The sequence below is a fragment of the Pogoniulus pusillus genome, chromosome 19 (assembly GCF_015220805.1).
Source record: "Pogoniulus pusillus isolate bPogPus1 chromosome 19, bPogPus1.pri, whole genome shotgun sequence".
Taxonomy (NCBI): Eukaryota; Metazoa; Chordata; class Aves; order Piciformes; family Lybiidae; genus Pogoniulus; species Pogoniulus pusillus.
In genome coordinates this window covers 14,342,999-14,359,386 of record NC_087282.1, presented here as the reverse complement: position 1 = coordinate 14,359,386, position 16,388 = coordinate 14,342,999, and the positions used below count along the sequence as shown (strand labels likewise).

At 42.3% G+C, this 16,388-nt stretch overlaps 1 protein-coding gene across 3 annotated transcripts in view; it reads right to left on the bottom strand.

Annotated features, from left to right (window-relative positions):
• Positions 1-540: 540 nt before the first annotated feature.
• DCX (doublecortin) overlaps positions 541-16,388 on the bottom strand; it is a 92,638-nt gene continuing 76,790 nt past the window's right edge. For all 3 annotated transcript variants that reach the window (XM_064159404.1, XM_064159406.1, XM_064159405.1), the window contains exons 7-8: positions 14,030-14,124; positions 541-11,568 (exon numbers count right to left, since the gene is read on the bottom strand). In XM_064159404.1, coding sequence (XP_064015474.1) covers positions 11,512-11,568; positions 14,030-14,124 — 152 coding nt within the window. In that variant the 3' untranslated portion in view covers positions 541-11,511. The remainder of the gene's footprint in view (positions 11,569-14,029; positions 14,125-16,388) is intronic.

The window sequence follows — 16,388 nt, the reverse complement described above, 5'->3', positions numbered from 1 at the left end:
CCCTGAAAAACATGCATAAGGCTTACCAGGAAAAATGTTACTGTCTTCGTGTGGTTCTAACAGGGCAGCTGTGAAGAACTTGGACCTTCTTCAGGTCCTGCATATGAAGGCAGGACAAACAGAGAGTCTCGCTCCAATCTCACCACACTTCCCAAAGCTAATATTGGATCATCAGGCCTTGCCAGGCCCTGGATTGCAAGAGTTCAGAGGGGGGGCAGATCATATTTGAATCCATGACTTTGACTGAAGTGCTGCTTGTGGGGAAGAGCTGCCCTTTCACCTGCACTGTATCTCCTGCAGCAGGACCAACACTGAGTTCATCCCTTTAGTCCAAAGGGTGAGTCTTGTATAGATTGGGCTGTTTCAGTCTGGCAGATGTGGGTCTGGATTAATTCAGGGCCATCAAATTTCCAGTCTTCTTTTCTGCATTTGGACAAGTGGGACTAATCTGGAAAAGCTGATGAATTTAAACGAACAAGCACCACTGTAATTCACAAGTCACTGTTAGCAGGCACTTGCCAAATAAAACAATCTAAAAGATTTTTATCAGCCTAAATATTGAAACCAAATTTTATTTTTTGAAAATGGCATTACACACATCTTGCAAATGTACATTTAGATGAGAAAACAATGAGTAACAAATATTGAGAGCAAAGCTATAAAGTGGACAGGTTCTCCGCTGCATGGCATTGCATTACAAGAATACTCAGACCTGGGATGGTTAGTACAAGTAGTAAAAACAGTTCACAACACCTCACAAAAATGGAATTTTTTAAGCTAGCAAGTCAAATCTTCTAACAAAAGGAAATTCTGCTAAGGGAGAAGAGGCATGGGGGGGGGGGGTAGATGTGGGAGTACATTTTGTGGGTTTGTAGCAGGGTTTTGTGGGGGTTTCAAAGTCCATTTCTTACAAAATCCATCTGTGTGAGTGACCCCCTATCTTGCAAGACTTCAGCTATTTTCTGTCCTCCGCTGCCACAGCTATTAAACAGTATGCCCTGCTTACTCAATTCAGGGCTTAGGAGTGTGGAGAAGGAGCTGTCTACAGAACCCCTATCAACGTAATTCCTATATACCATCCCTACCCCCTTCTGCTTCGTAGCCAGGAAAATCAAAGTGTGTGCAAACTCCGCAAGTCAGGGGCCGTGGGACTGCTCCCAGCCAGAACAACCAGGCGTGGGAGCCACAGCCAATACACCATGTGCCACGTGCCTCAGCTGCAACAGGTCAGCAAGATCTCATAGTTCCCAGTGACACAAACTTCCAAAGATTTAACTTGTTCCCCACTTCAAGCAGAAGCAACAAGTGACTGATATCTGCCTGGTTTACATTGAAAAGGTCTAATTGAAGTGCCAAGGCAAGGCACTGTGAGAAGTAAGTTCCCCAAGAGAACCTGTTGAGAACTGCTTTTCAAACCTCAGTGTAGGTCATTTTATTTATGCCCAAATCTGTACTTTACAACCATGAGAGAGACAAAGACAGAGTAAGAGAGAAGGGGAGAGAGAGAATCTTTCCAGGAGGAAAGGAAGAGCTAATTAAGAAGAGAGAGGTACAGGACCATGCATTTACTCTCAAAAGCTTGTTCACAAGCAAGCTAACATTTCTAACACTACAACCACTCATCTACATCTGTTTGCTAAGTAACTGAGTTCTACCTACAACTAGGGAGCAGAAGGGGCTTTTTTTTTTCTTTTCTTCCCCCTCCCTTTGAAACTTTAATAAAAATGTTTTCTGTACAAGGTGAATGGCACAAAAGGTGGTTAAAATGCTAAATAATTCACCACAAATGGAGAATGCAAAATTAGTTCAAAACGGCTGTGGACTGTGTACAGGTAAGCAAGGAATCATTGGCATAAAGCTGCAATATATTACAAGATGATACAGTTGGGATCTTTTGGAATAGCCTCTGCTTGTTCTGCCCCTTTAGGAGAACGTCACACAAAAATTCAGCGTAAAGGGAACTCCAGGTTGATACCCAAGCAGGAGGTTAATGATGGGCAACGTTATCTGTCTGAAGAGAAAAACATTTCCCCTCCCCTTCCACGCACTCCCCCAAGGTACAAAAATCAATCGGCATTGCTGCAGACTTGCCGAAAAGAAAGGTTAGACAGATCTGGTTTAGGAGAACAAAAGCACCACTTAAAACAATAGCTCTTTGTACAATGACGTTAATTACATACCTTCCTATTTAAACAAAAACAAGCAGATATTTACCAGTCCCTTACCACCCATGTGTCCTCCAGGGTTATGTACACAGAGTTTAAAGTATACCAGCTAAACTTTAAACCCGGCTGCCCCTCTAACACCTATCCATCGACTAGAAAATACATTGTGGCCTCTCAGTTATATTATATTGCAGCTTTGTCATTAATGATGAACTCATACGAATGCAATGAATGACCTCTGACAGTAATCCATGATCAGGTTCCAGTTCAGCTGCAGATCTCCCTCCCTCAGCACTTCGGGCAGACTTGCAGCTCAAAGCACAAAGCCACAAGTTGGGGGACCATGAGCAAAGGCAGTTGGTGCTCTTCAGAGAAGAGTGATGTAAAGAACTCAGGCTAACCCTACCATCTGTGATTAAGAAAATAGGCAAAGGCCAGTAACAGCAAACTCAGCAAGCTGGTACTCCTTTCCTGTGCTTCTACACTAGACAGTGTTAGCAAACAGAGTATCGTTGAGGAGAATGTGTCATTTCAGAGAATAGAAGGAGGCTTGGCTAAACAGGTTTCCTCTTTCTAAAAGACCCTATTTGTCTTCTGAGCTGACAAGTGCATCATTTAGGTAAGAAGCAAACTAACAACAATTTTACATGTCAGAATTCAGCATGTAATTATGACTCACAGGCTTTCCTGTTCTTACATTCAATGCCCTTATCTATAAACACTGATTAGCAGTACAAATAATTCCCTAGACATTCTTCTTTTTAAGGAGATGCCTCATTACACATCACACTAAATCTGGGAAAAGCTTTTCTGTTGTAAAGAGGTGGTGGTGGTAGGACAGGAAAAAAACCTCTCTTCTGTAACCCTTCAACCTCTCAGAGACTCTGTGGTCTGCATGAGAGTGAGACAGAATATCACTACATTTCAACTGTCACCTGCAAAGAGAAGTGAGTTAAAACCCACCCGTATCTGCTGTGCTGTGTTTGGAAGCAGGTGGAGATAAGCAGCCATGCTGGAATTAAAAGAAAATAAAACAGACCAAAAGAATGAAAAACTTACAAAATGTTTCACAGGGATTCTCTGAAGGTAAAATTCTTCAGTTCGAGAACTGGGTCTGGACCCCAACTTGAGTCCACTTCATCCAGGACAGACATTTCCCATATTTGATTCTGCACATCAGTTTCCCAGAAACTCAGAGGCTCAGAATCAGAGTTTGGGTCAGGTCCTTCCTGACCAAATGCCACCAACACATTTCACTCTGACTGTACAAGTGAGGTAAATCCCTTTGCTCTGCAACAGCCTCGCTGCTCAAATATGACTCAAATTAATCATTAATCTCTATTTCCTATATATAACTGTTGGAAATAGAGGTGGAAGAATCAGCATGGGTAACAATCAAAAGCAGACGTGAGTTGAGTCACCTAAAATGAACTGAACCTTCCTTTTTATGTTTAGAGACATTTGGTAACACTTTTTTCTAAGAACCATGCCAAACATAAATCTCAGCTCTTCTTAGGACCAGAGAAGAAACACTGGAGGAATAGAAAGTTCTGGAGTTCTGCTGGGCTCAGGGCACGTCTAGAGAAGATAAAGTGACATAAAACCAGCATTCCAGAACCAGAAAATATAGAGCAGATCCTGATCTGCTGAGATTCCTTTTGTAATTTTCAGTTCTAAAATTTTGAAGTATTTAAACAATGAAAAGTATTTCAGATTTATCTTGAACTATAGTAAAACTCTAAAAAGTATCTCCCATCCATAACTTGCTGTTTGAGGTTCATACAAGAGATCACTTTATAGCTGGGGTCAGTGAGGTTCTCTCTTCAAAGCCTGCAGCTGTCACACAGGAAACTGAATCTGCACTTAAGTAACCAGTCACACAAGAGTTATTGACAGCAATCGATCTTTGAAATAGGAGACCAGCCTTGGGCCAAATGGATTCAGCTGCCTTAATTGTAGGGGAGCTTCTGCCTGATTAAAGCAGGAGAGAATTAGGTGTACTGGGTTTTGCTCATGTTAGATTGAACATCTGAGAATCTATGGAAACAAAGAGGTGCAATCCTTATGCAAAAAAGAAAAAATACATCTGAGACTGAACAGCAAAAAGGCATTCAGGTAGTTGCCTTTTAGGATTAAGTCCACAACCACTGTTAGCCAACCGAATTTGGGAAGAAGATTTCTTGAGAAACCTGGTGTTAAACACAGACCTCCCTTGTTCACCATCAGCATGGCAAATGAAGCTGACCTCCACCAAGAGCCTGTCTTGGCAGTTAACCCTGGTGTGAGTGGTGGCTACATTTTCCACAGCTTGCTGCGCTTCGTGGGAAGGGACAGGACAGACAGAGGTGCCCTCATTATTCCCTTGCGTATGCTTTGCCATTCTCCAGTGTGCCAGGCCTGTCCTCCAGGCCAGGTCATGCTGATGAATTTCTGTTCCTGATCTGATAGGGAGGAATAGAAATAAAATTGCTCCATGTGTTGGTGCTGTCATTCAGCAAAGGGCTGGATCTTGTCTTCCCCTTCCAGGAATGACACATGCTGGCAGGAGAGTAAAACAGGAGCAGGGGAGAAACTTCAACTCATGTTCTTGTGCCTGCAGCCAAGCATGACCTTATTTCTGCCATTGGGAGCAGGAGACACACCATTGTGGCAGACGGCCTACAGCCTGGCTTAAATACCTGCAGAGCCAGGAACACCTGCAGCTCTTCTGTCCAGAACCAAGCTGTGGCTCCTCAGCTAGCCCTGGCCTCCCCTTTGGTTTGTCCCTTGGAGCTCTTGGCCTTCTGCCTTTTATTATTCTCAGACATCAATAGCACTGACATTTCCAGTCATGCTGGAAATCCTCCCCCTGCCTCATGCTTCTCCTTCCATTTCACTTTCTGTGAAGTTCAGGCTCATTCCATCATTCAGTGAATATCTCCTAACAAACGTTCCCTGCCATTCCTCTTAGAAACAAACCTTTTCCTTTGTTTCCCATGACACTGGCCATCATGGCATCTTTTTCTAATGATGCCAGCTTCCTTTTTTCAGTTGATAGACTCATTACTGCAAATATTTGTTAATTGCCTTTGGGCATCTCCTTCTTCAGTTCAGTGATAAACTGCCAGACCTAGGGAAGCTCTGAACTGGCTTGAGATTCTGGAGTTATGGTTCATTGAGGTCTAGAGCAAGAGCCAGACAAGCTTACTTCAACTAAGTGTACTAAGCAAGGAAACTGAAAGGCCACTCTGCTGTGAAGCCATTTGGTCATCAACAGTTTCTAAACAAGAAAGCTTTCAACAACAGGCCCACTGTTTTCATGGTAGAAGGCCACTGAAATCATTAGACTCATTCTTTGTTTACAAATGCAAGGGCCCACATTTTGAATGGTAGCACGAATTGTCCCTGATACATACACAAATGTGTAACAAAAAGGGGCAGAAGGGGCTTGTATTCAGGCCAGAGGTGGCACATGAACATGGCCTTGCTCTTCCTGGGTGTTGCTGGCTCCTCCATAGGTTTTGAGAGAACCAAAACAGACATGTTTTGTAAAATAATGAAGCATTTTTATAGCATAGTTTGAGAGTGTCAGAGGTCCTGAAAGGACTTGCTAAAGACAGTTAGGCCCCACTTTGTTTCTACAGGGTATTCAGACCCTCCCAAGTAAGGAATAAATCTTAAGAGCAAGCTCCTCCACAGCTCTTTTTTATCAGCTTCTCTCAAAGCACCTTACAGGTGGAGGAAGTGTTGTGATCAGCTCTTTATGCACTGGGACACCAAGACAAGAGGTGTCCCAGTGCATAAAGGCTGTCCACAGTTAGGTCAAAGACTCTAAAATCCCAATGGCCCTGAAATTCCACTGCTGAATCCACTAGGTTTGGTTTCATTTAATCAGAAGCTCATGTATTGGCCAAAAATTGGTGTCAGTGATTTTAGCCATCTCTAAACAGAGTTTCTTGAGGGGCAGACAGTGGTTTGTGACCCCAAAACTCTGCATTTTCACCTGCAGACTCATACCCTACCCTGCAACTGGGATTCTGTCAGAACATTGCTGAAAAAAGCTTTTCCGTTCAATCTCCAAACATCTCCTCTCTCCCTATTAACACATTGTGGTGACATCTTGCCCCAGAACTTCAGACAAACATTGAATGACCAAATCTGTTCCAGAGGAAACAAACCAGAACAAAGTGAGGAGTCTGTACAGATTGTTGGCCCCAGCCTTTCACCTGGAAGCAACTGGGATGAGATGCACCAGACCTCAAGCTAGAGGCAAAGAAGGAAGAATATCTGAATCAATAACTGCAGCAGAACTCAGCCCAGTTCACTCTGCAATTGCTGAGTGGTGGCTGTCCTGTGAGACAGAAGACTCAGCTTTAATGTTTCCTGAGATGTGTGTGGTTAAGTGCTCCTCTCTATAGCTTTTCTCTTGTGGTGGATTGTCTCAGCTTGAGGAGACACTTTATGGACTCATTTTATACCTACTTTATTTGACTATTTTTACTTCTAAAAATGATCCTGCCTCTACTGTAGTAAAAGACAACTCTGCATTTGTCTTGTCTAGAAGTCAGTGACAAAACACACTGGTGTGCTCTCAGTGCAATGAAAACTCTCCTACTGTGAAGTTCACACCATGCTTCTGCAAGGTGCTCCTTCCAGGGTGGCCACCTGCAGGGATTCAGCAGGGCGGTTTCACAAGGTGTTCAGTGAAGAGTCAAGAGCAGCAGCACTGACCCCAGAGGTGGGAAAAAGCAAAACCAAGGCATCCTAGAAAATGCCATCAGTATCCATATGGATAAGAACAAACTGACCCTTTTCATGCTATTATTTCCTCCCACAAAGCCCTGGATTTAACACTGGTTTGCTGTTTGCCACAATTTTTGGTCCTACTTCCCCTTTTTTTCCTTCACAGACATGGTTCAGGCAAATAAGAGAGAAACAGTGGCTAGACTGTGTACGTGATTTTTGTGTGCATGCATGAGTGTTAGCTACACAGGAGAGATGAGGAAGTTGTTTTCTAAGCAGATTTATTCTTCTGCTGTCAATGGAAATAACACATTAGTGTTTCTAGCTCCTGAGAAGATTGTGACTCGTGCAGATGTAGCAGACAATGGAGGGCAAAGCTATTTCCATCTCTCACTAAAATGGACCAAGGTAAAAATCTCATTACCAGACTCCTTCAAAATTTCTTCAAGGTATAGAGTCCTGGCTGGCTGATTAGCTGGTGGAACTGAGTGAGCTCCAAATCTTCTAACAGATAAGGCTTTAACTAGGAAATGTTAGGATTATAAATATTTTAGATGTGACAGAAATCCTAAGGCTGAAGATTTGGATACATTTCCCTGATCTCCTCCAGACAAGACCATCTCTGAAATGCAGAAACACTGAATACATCAGCCTGTGCTTGGAGGATCACACTAATTCCTTCCTAAGGACTGTCTCTGAAACAGGTATTTTTACTGTAAGGGCCACTTTGCTAAAATTGCTGGATACTGAATAAAGGCAGACTTTGAAGAAACAAAGCCCTACTACTTTAAGAGTGTCTCCAGTTTGTTTTTAAATACTGTATTGTTTTAAAACAATATAGTGTTGGTGATTCAATTAGTCCCTGAAAACACTAAAGGCAGTCTCCTGAGGCAAATTAGGGAAGAGTTTTATGGCAGAATTAATATGGCAAATACTCATATCCTGTGGAGTTTTATGTGCTTGTAAAGATAAAGGAAAAAATAGAAGAGGTAAAACTCTGGAGTATAAAGCAAAATTACTATCAACTGCTCTAGGATCTCACAGAGTCTGGAATTAACATCGTGTATTGAAAGTGACTACTAATTCATTCCAGATCAGGAACGCTTTCTGACTAAACCCAAGCTTCTATCTCATACACCATCAACAGGAGTAAAGCACATGCTAAACTTCAAGCATGGCTTTGAGAGTTCTTTCCTGAATCAAGGCTGTCCTTACATTTAAATGACTATGATCTGGTGCCTGTGCATTGTTTCTCTTTGTGTTCAAGTCTATGTTAGGGATCCTACAAAGCCAAAAGGTAATTAGTTTTGAATGGAGGTAACGTTCCACATGCATCTCTGTACAAGAACTCATGCAATACTGGCATTAATACAGACTTCATTCTATATTACAGCTGAAGTGCTTGCTGACTTCTCCTACTGCCCAGGCGTTTCTACCTAGAAAATTGCTTTCTAAAACTTGGGAGTTTGACCACATACCCTGTTTTCTTTGTGGCTTCTACTGGTTTGAATGGCTATTTTTCCCACTGAAGAATATTTCCATCCCCTGCCCCCTTTCTTTCAGGCCTTTTCAAGGTCCCTCTAGTTCCCTGAAGGAATTGGTGAGCTCAGCCCCACCCTAGGATGATCCTCAGGCAAACAAAAACTCCACTCTCAAGGGAGCACTTGTGGGATCATATTTTAGACCTGTCACAAGGTGCAGCTCAGGAAGAAGGCTTCAGTAATTCATTAGCATGTTCCACCAGGACAGGCATCTTCAAATAACAAACACAACTTGTGGCAGGAAGGAAAGAAGCCACTTTTCAACAGCCATCTCAACAACCATCCATACAAAGGTTCATTCAGCCCTTGGAATCCTGCTTTATCTTATACAAACTCACAGATACTGGATAAAAGCACATCTTGGACTCCTTTCCCACCATCAGCTCTAGCAGTTCAGTCTTCTTACAGACATCAAAGATTTAGGGTTTTCCTGGTGGCTCTATGGTGAGCGTCCCCTACTGCATAGCAAGAGAACCTAGATGTGATTTCATGGCTGGTCATTTGGTGTAGCAGTGACTCAGGGGAAAGTTGGCAGGACATGCTAATCCTGACTGTGACAGGAACAGCCTGTGTCACTGAAGTGACAGCACCTTTGACTGGACTACCAATCCATCATCTCTAACAGACAGGGCCAGGACTGCTAGTCATGGTCCCTGGAAAGGCAGAGACTTGGGCAGGGACTTGGTGATTGCCACCAACAGAACAGAGGAGAGGGTAAGAGCATGTTGAATTTTCTGTCACACTAATGCTTTTACTAAGGCAAAAGCTCTGATGAATAGTTCACATAACCACAGTCTTCGACAACCTTATGCTTAAAAGGTCACATTATCTCATGACCAGTGTCTACAGTAGCACTCACAGAAATAAACAGCCAAAAATTAGCACCCATAACCAAATCTGCACCCAGAATACTCCAGCACCTTCTGTTAGAGGATCTGAAAGCACTTTACAAATGTTAACTAACATTTGGCCTCACAACCCCCAGTGAGGTAGAACAGTGTTGTCCCTGCAGGGACAGACAGACAGATTGAGGCACAGGGTTACTAAGAGACCTGCTCCTGTTCTGACATTACAGTTAGCAAAGCCAAGGGCTGAATGAAGGTGTCCTGACCACTCCACATGACCATCCTTTCTCTCACAAACCTTCAACATGTGCCCTTAGCCTTTGAACTAAAGCCTGGGTTCTATATACAACAGGCGAAATGATCATTTAGCAGTCATGCAGTCAGAGAGTCAATTAAATGAAGTTATTTGTGGGAACAAATGATTTCTTGTGCAAAACTCTGGATATAAACGGTCATGCACTAGGACTACTGGGTGCAAATATGGTGCATAATAACTCTGACCCCTTGATAATTCCCAATCCTGGCCTCTCTCAGATAAATTTCTTAAGTTGCATTATATGTATCATCATGTGAACTTCCAGAGATGCAGCCTGCACAGATTGTTTCCTACCAGCAAGCAAAGAAAACATGGAGTGGCTTTGGGAACAACCCAGTGTTCATGTAGCATCAAACATCACAAGGTTATAATTCATTCTAATCACAAGGGATTGCAAGGCAGGAGGGAACAGATGAGTCTGTTGAAACAAAGGCAAATAGAGCAAGAAAGAAAGATTTGATTGCACAAATTTCATTTAGGTAAAGTTCTGTAATCACCAGTTTCAATGAGGAAGGGAGGCAATGCCAGTGAGCTTATGACAAAGCTTCACCAGCATCAAAACCACCAACCCTGCATGAATAGATGAAATTTGCATTCTGCAGGAGTCATTACTGACTAAAAGGTTTCTCTAAATACAGCAAGTTTGTTTTGTCAGAAGAGTTTCTTAAAATACAGGCTTCTGAACACCACAAAATTCCATTTGTAATAGAAGTAGAGAAGCTGGCCATAGTCAAGAATATTGAAGTGTAAAAAACCAAATATGTAGTCTTAAACATTACAAAAACTATCAAAACATTTAATATTTTGAATTGACCTTTTTTCCCCCGTACATGTGTCTGTTTTGGCAGTGACAAGATTTCTAAGCTGAGCTGTTGTTATTCCTGTTCTGCAATTGTCAGTTGCTGTAGGTTTTTTTGTACGTTTTTCTGAATGTGTTTTTTAAACAAAAGAAAAATCACCAGAGCTTATAAAAAAGGAGCTGGAATTCTTACTCCCAAAACACAGATACAAGGTTTTCTTTTATAAAAAATGTATTGATTTTTTTTTTTTTTTTGCTATAAAAAGTGACCTGTAGGGTGTCGAACCTGAAAACAAAAATTCACAGTGTTTTCAGTGTTGGCTGTTCAGAAGGCATTGCTGTTACAAAGAGAGATAGAGAGATACCATAGGGGAGGTGTAAAACCTGTCACCAGCTTAGCAGGATCACTGGATCACGTGGGAGACATGTTCCACTCCAGATAACTCAGCTGACTCACATTTCTTTGCTTAATCATTAAAATGTCATTAAAATACCATTTAAAAAATCCCAATATTTGAATTACTACTGTACTAACCTTACTTAGCACCTTCTGCAATCATTCTGAGTCTTGTCCGAGCTTCTGCTGGCACATCAAGCATCAAACGAGTGAATGCTTTCCCTTCCTATCCTGCAACAATGAACCCAACGCTAGTTAGGATGCAGGTGCTAAAATCAGGGCTGCAGGTGAGGAGCTGGCAAATGCTGGCAGTTTGGACAGGTGAAGATCGTTTGCTCTACTTGGGCTTGCAGACTGGTCAGAATGTGACACCTTTGCACACTTTTGGGGGAGCTACTTTACTATCACTAGGAAAATGAGAGTTGCAGCAGCAGGAGCAATAATGGAAGAAAATGGGAAATGCAGAGGATCATTGGCGTATTTGCCCCAGATTGCTCACCATGTCCATTTTGCATCCCTATAACTTAGAAGAATGGTATCCCTCTATCTCTGTAGACTGGTAGGAGTTGATTTGTGGCACGAAGGATAAATCACAGAAAAAAAAATGACATACAGCTGTGTGTCCTTGCTTTGAAAGCACCAGTCACCTATCTGCTTATTTGGGCAGAAGTACTCTACTGTATCCTAAACATAGCTTGCAATATGGACATTTAGCTTCGTGTTGCTTTACATGGAATCTCCAAGGGAATCAGAGTCATCCAAAGACAGGGGCAGATACAAGTCCTGTAGGAAGAAAGAAGAAAATGTTAACTCACTCAATCACTTTCCTCCATTGGTCATGCTTAAGGGAACAGTTCCACACATTTCAGAGGGACAGGGTAGGAGACTTGTGCCTTGGTTACTGGACGAGTGACCAGCTGCCCAGGTAGTTCAAGGCTAAATTCAAGGCAGGTCACTTGCACTGTGGAATATGGAAATCCTGATACCAGAACAAAGATGACACTTCAGTGAGAAGTTGAGAAGTACTTTGTTATCACTTCTGGATCAGTATGTCCATTATAGCACGTGTGGGACAGGTCTTGTTGAACCTAAGTCCACAATAAAGTCTGACCTTGATTTGACATCTGCCCTTAGGTAGTATCTGTAGGAGAATCACATTTTCTGTGATTTGTCCTTTGTTTTAAATAGTTTCTGCTTCATTAGATGGGTTAAGAAAAATAACCCAGTTACTATTTGGATCAAATGCTGAATGTAAAACTTTTCCAGGGTCTCTGTCTCGGGTAACCAACTTATCCCACTTCCTTAAAGTTCTGCATGGAATGAGGTGCACAGACTGGATAAAGGATTAAAGCACTCCTGGGACCTTCTAGACTTCTGACCCACACACAGATAATAACTGTGAACAAAATGAAGGAATCCCAAATACACAGAAAAGGAATTGACAATGATCTGGAGGATCAGAGGAAGTAAAGTAAGATTGTGGTGAACTCAACCTAAGCATTTACCACTTGAGCTTTAGGAGAAATAAAGAAAAGTGATTTCATCATTAGGAGGAAATTGCTCCTGGGAGAAAGACAATGATGCATGAATATTCTGGTAACCTGAAATGCTACATCCATGTTTGCTGATTGGCTTAAGTTAGTGAAGAGCTCAGAGATGGATGGGATTTGCCCTCAACAGTCACCATCTATTACAAATGTTCTGGGGGCTTCACTGGAAAGGTCATAAATCAGCCAGCTGAAAACATACATAAACCATTAAAGGTGAGTTTGACCTGTCTTTACTAGGAAGAAAGCCTGGAACACAGAGACACAATTGCTGAAGTCAGGCTATGGGCCAGATCCTGTTCTCAGTTATATACCAGTAGTAAATTTGTGCTAAAATTGGTGTTTCCTCACACACAGGCTAAGCAGCTGAGGCCAGAATGAAGTCCTGATTTCATCTGGATTCAGCTATGTCTTTAATAAAGAAAGTTTTTAAAAAAAGCTGACTGCAGCCTTTCCATACTTTGGGAATACTTTCTTATTTTTGAGAAGCCAGGAATCCGCCTCAGCTCCCCCAGTGCCATTCAACCTCACGATCCAAGGTCTGCAATCCAAAAATCTTACATGTCAGAGGTATAATCCAAAGCCCATTGGACTGTTGAGGATTCTTCCCATTGACCTCTCCATGCTCTGTTCTACCACCATAACAACTAAAGTCCAGCTACTGCTACCGCTGCTCATTTTGAGGAAGGGTATCATCCTCCAGGAAAACAACTCCAACCCACATGATGGAGACCACAGGGACTTTAATGTGGCTGGCTGACTGCAAAACCTCACCATTATGCTATCAGCACTTTTTAATTACTCTTCCAGAATTTCAAGCCAGTGCTTTCCCAGACATACTTGAGAGGGATCTTCTGATTACTAAAAAGAAATTCCACTGATCTCCTCTCACACTGATGTCCAAGTTCCCATTTCTCTATCAAGTAAGGGCACTGTGGCTGTTCCAGAAATGGGACAGCCCACAGTCATGACAGTCTGGACTCAGCACAGAATGGCACTGAGTCACAGAAACAGAAAAAGCTGTGACTGCTCCTAAAGCTTTTAAGCAAATCAATACCTGCATTACTTTTGAGCCAGCAGAGGTTTACTGATCTCTGTGAGGATACCATGCTACCTGTTAGACATCCTGTTTGTCACCAGTAATTGTACCAGAACACAATTACTGCACCAGCTGAAAAAAAATTATATCACTTGTTCCTGCAAAAGAGCATGGCCTCAATTAAGGGAAAAAACCTAACAAAACCCAACCCAAACAACAACAAAAACAAACAAACAAAGAACAAAGCAAAACGTTGAGAAGCATTATAAGTGGTGTCTTAGAGCTTCAGTAACATCTGCATGTTATTTACCAGACCAGACTTGCCATCACTTGAGGCTTTTCAGGTGAGGAGGATTTATATGCAGATCATACCCATCAATAACATGTGAGCTTTTTCAGATAGTGATACAAGCTCAGGGTTATCTCTTCTGATTCATATGGATGATTTCCAGCACACATTAATAACTCCAGTGGCAGAAACAGCCCAATGATTTGTTGCTCACCATCTTGTTAGAGCCCACAGTGGCAACCCTTTTAGATGATGGGCCAAATTCTCCCCTGTTTCAGCATAAGGAGTTGTGCTTCCAGAGAATATGGCCACATGTTAGGAGTAGGTGAAGGAAGAAACAGCTCTAGTAAGGTATAAGAAACATAATACCTTGTGCTTACGGAGGCTCCCTGGGCTGGTAGGTGTGGAGATCGGGGACTGCTTTGATTTGGGTGTAGACAGCTGACTGCTTGAGGTCCCATTTGCTGTCAGAAAACAAGACAGAAGCTAGCAATCGGACAAGCAAGAGGAAGCTTTTCTTTCTCCTTTGGAGAGATGGAAGGTATCAAATCATTTAGAACAAAACCAAGTGAACACCATGGTTATTCACCCCATTTGTTTTAGCTGTCCAGGGTAACAGACTGTAAAGCACAGTGAAATGCAAAATATACTGAAAGAGCAATTTTGCACTACAAATATTCACCCAATTGATCTAAGATATGCATCACTAGAAGAACAGAAAGACAATTTCTCTGTTCTCAAGCAGTTTAACACAGTTGAAAACAGATGGCATTTAGTGGAATCCAAAGGCTGCAGCTATCTTCGACCCTATGGAAGAAAAGTTAGATGTCAAATACGCACATTACAAATTTGACTAACAGCTGCCTGGAATATGCTGGATGTATTTAGCTGTAGCTGGAATTAAATGACCAAAAGAACCCTTCTGAAGCCCTGCAGTAAGCCCAAGGTGGCACATCCCTCTTCGCCTCTCAGGGGAGAGGCCAGAGCTGACTCTGCTGCTGCTCCACTGCCTGCACCACGTAAGTGAAGATGTTCCATCACAAGGAAGGAGAAGACAGCCATAGCAAGAAACAATCCTCTTGCAACTCAGATCTGGCCTTTTGGGTTGCTATGTTTGTTCCTGTTGCTTTGAAGAAAACAGAGTTAATCTCCGTGTTTTAAAACACGGCTTTTGGAAGGGTTGTTTCCGGAGGCCTTCACAGATCTGGCTTTTAGTTAAAGTGAAGAGCCTTAGGTCTACATCAGGCCAAGCTGTTATGTGTTTATTGGCCCAAAAAGGAAGCAAAGTACATAGCATATTTTGCAGAAAAATGAGGGGAAAGAAAATTAAATAAAGATGAATTACTTTTTTTCTACCACTGATGCTCTTTGATGTAAGCTACTGCCAGGTTGTCACTAGGTATTCCATAAGGACCTACACACAGTGAACTTGGCCATCCATAGGTTGTGTATCGCCTCCAGGGATACAGGCAGGACTGTACACACATAGCTTCATCAGCACCAGCAGCATTACTTGTGGGAAGGAAATTCCATCTCATGTTGGCTGTGTCCAAGTATATTTTCTGGCCTTTTCTTGTTGCTATCCAAGCAGCAACAGGCGGGGGGCCTTAGGAGCATTAAACAATATATCCATATCAAGTCTATAGGAAGTGACACATCCAAAACCTATTCCAGATGTGAACATGTTCAGCACAAGCCACAAACTAAATCTCAAATATTCGGATTGCCATTCATCCTTAAATGGCAATACTGCTGTCAGCCCTCCAGAAAACAACACAGACACCCACCCCTTTTAAAGACAGCATTTTTAATTGTCTCGCTTTTTCCCACAGAGACAGTGGAAAGACAATCATATAATGATCTAGGCTTGTTGTCCAGCTCTCTAAATGCCCAGTATCTCTCTATACCAAAACTCTAGCAAGTAGGTGAGTGGATGGCACCTAAGAAGTGTGGAAGGTATCACAGAGTAAGAAGTGTGCGGGTGTTGCATGTTTAGGAGCAAAACTGGCATAACTCTTGTGTTAAATTTGAGACAACCTCATTGCTTTTCTCTGTCTCCTCGTGAGGAATAGGGGATAGTTAAGTTTTTACTGGTATTGCTGTCCCAAATGTAGAGTTCACACATGTGAATTCAAGAAATTGCAAAGAAATATGCTCTAAGCCACAGGTCAAAGGAGGAGCTACCACCATGTTAAAGTAGCCAAGACCAAACAGATCCATGGTGATGTGGGTTTCCATATCTCTCATTCCCATGTAGAGAGCACTGCTTGGAGGAGGAGGCTGTTCATCACAGATGGCTTTTTTCCCATTGCAAATGCACCTTGCCAAAGAAATTGACACTTCTCAAAAGGTGCCAGAAATAATGATTTACAGATAATTGGGGAACAGTATGACCCATCACCTCCCCATTCTACTCAGACTGTTCTTTATTGGTGAAGGGGAAAAGCCTAGTTATGGAAAGCCAGGAATTGTTACACATGGTTCCCTGCACGGTGACATGACACTTGTCACTTTGCTCCAGTTCTACGAAGTGAGCTGCCCTCAGGGTTGGGGGGGGAGGTGGTGAAATCTAGAGCTTGCTTTACCATGTAGTGAAGGCAAGTCAAGAAAAAAGAACATGGATTTCTTTTGTGTTTTTCTCACCAAGTGACTTTGGGTTTTCTATTAAAAAATACATGGAGTACAATTATACTATTACCTGTATTAGCCAGAAACCATCTCTGATTTC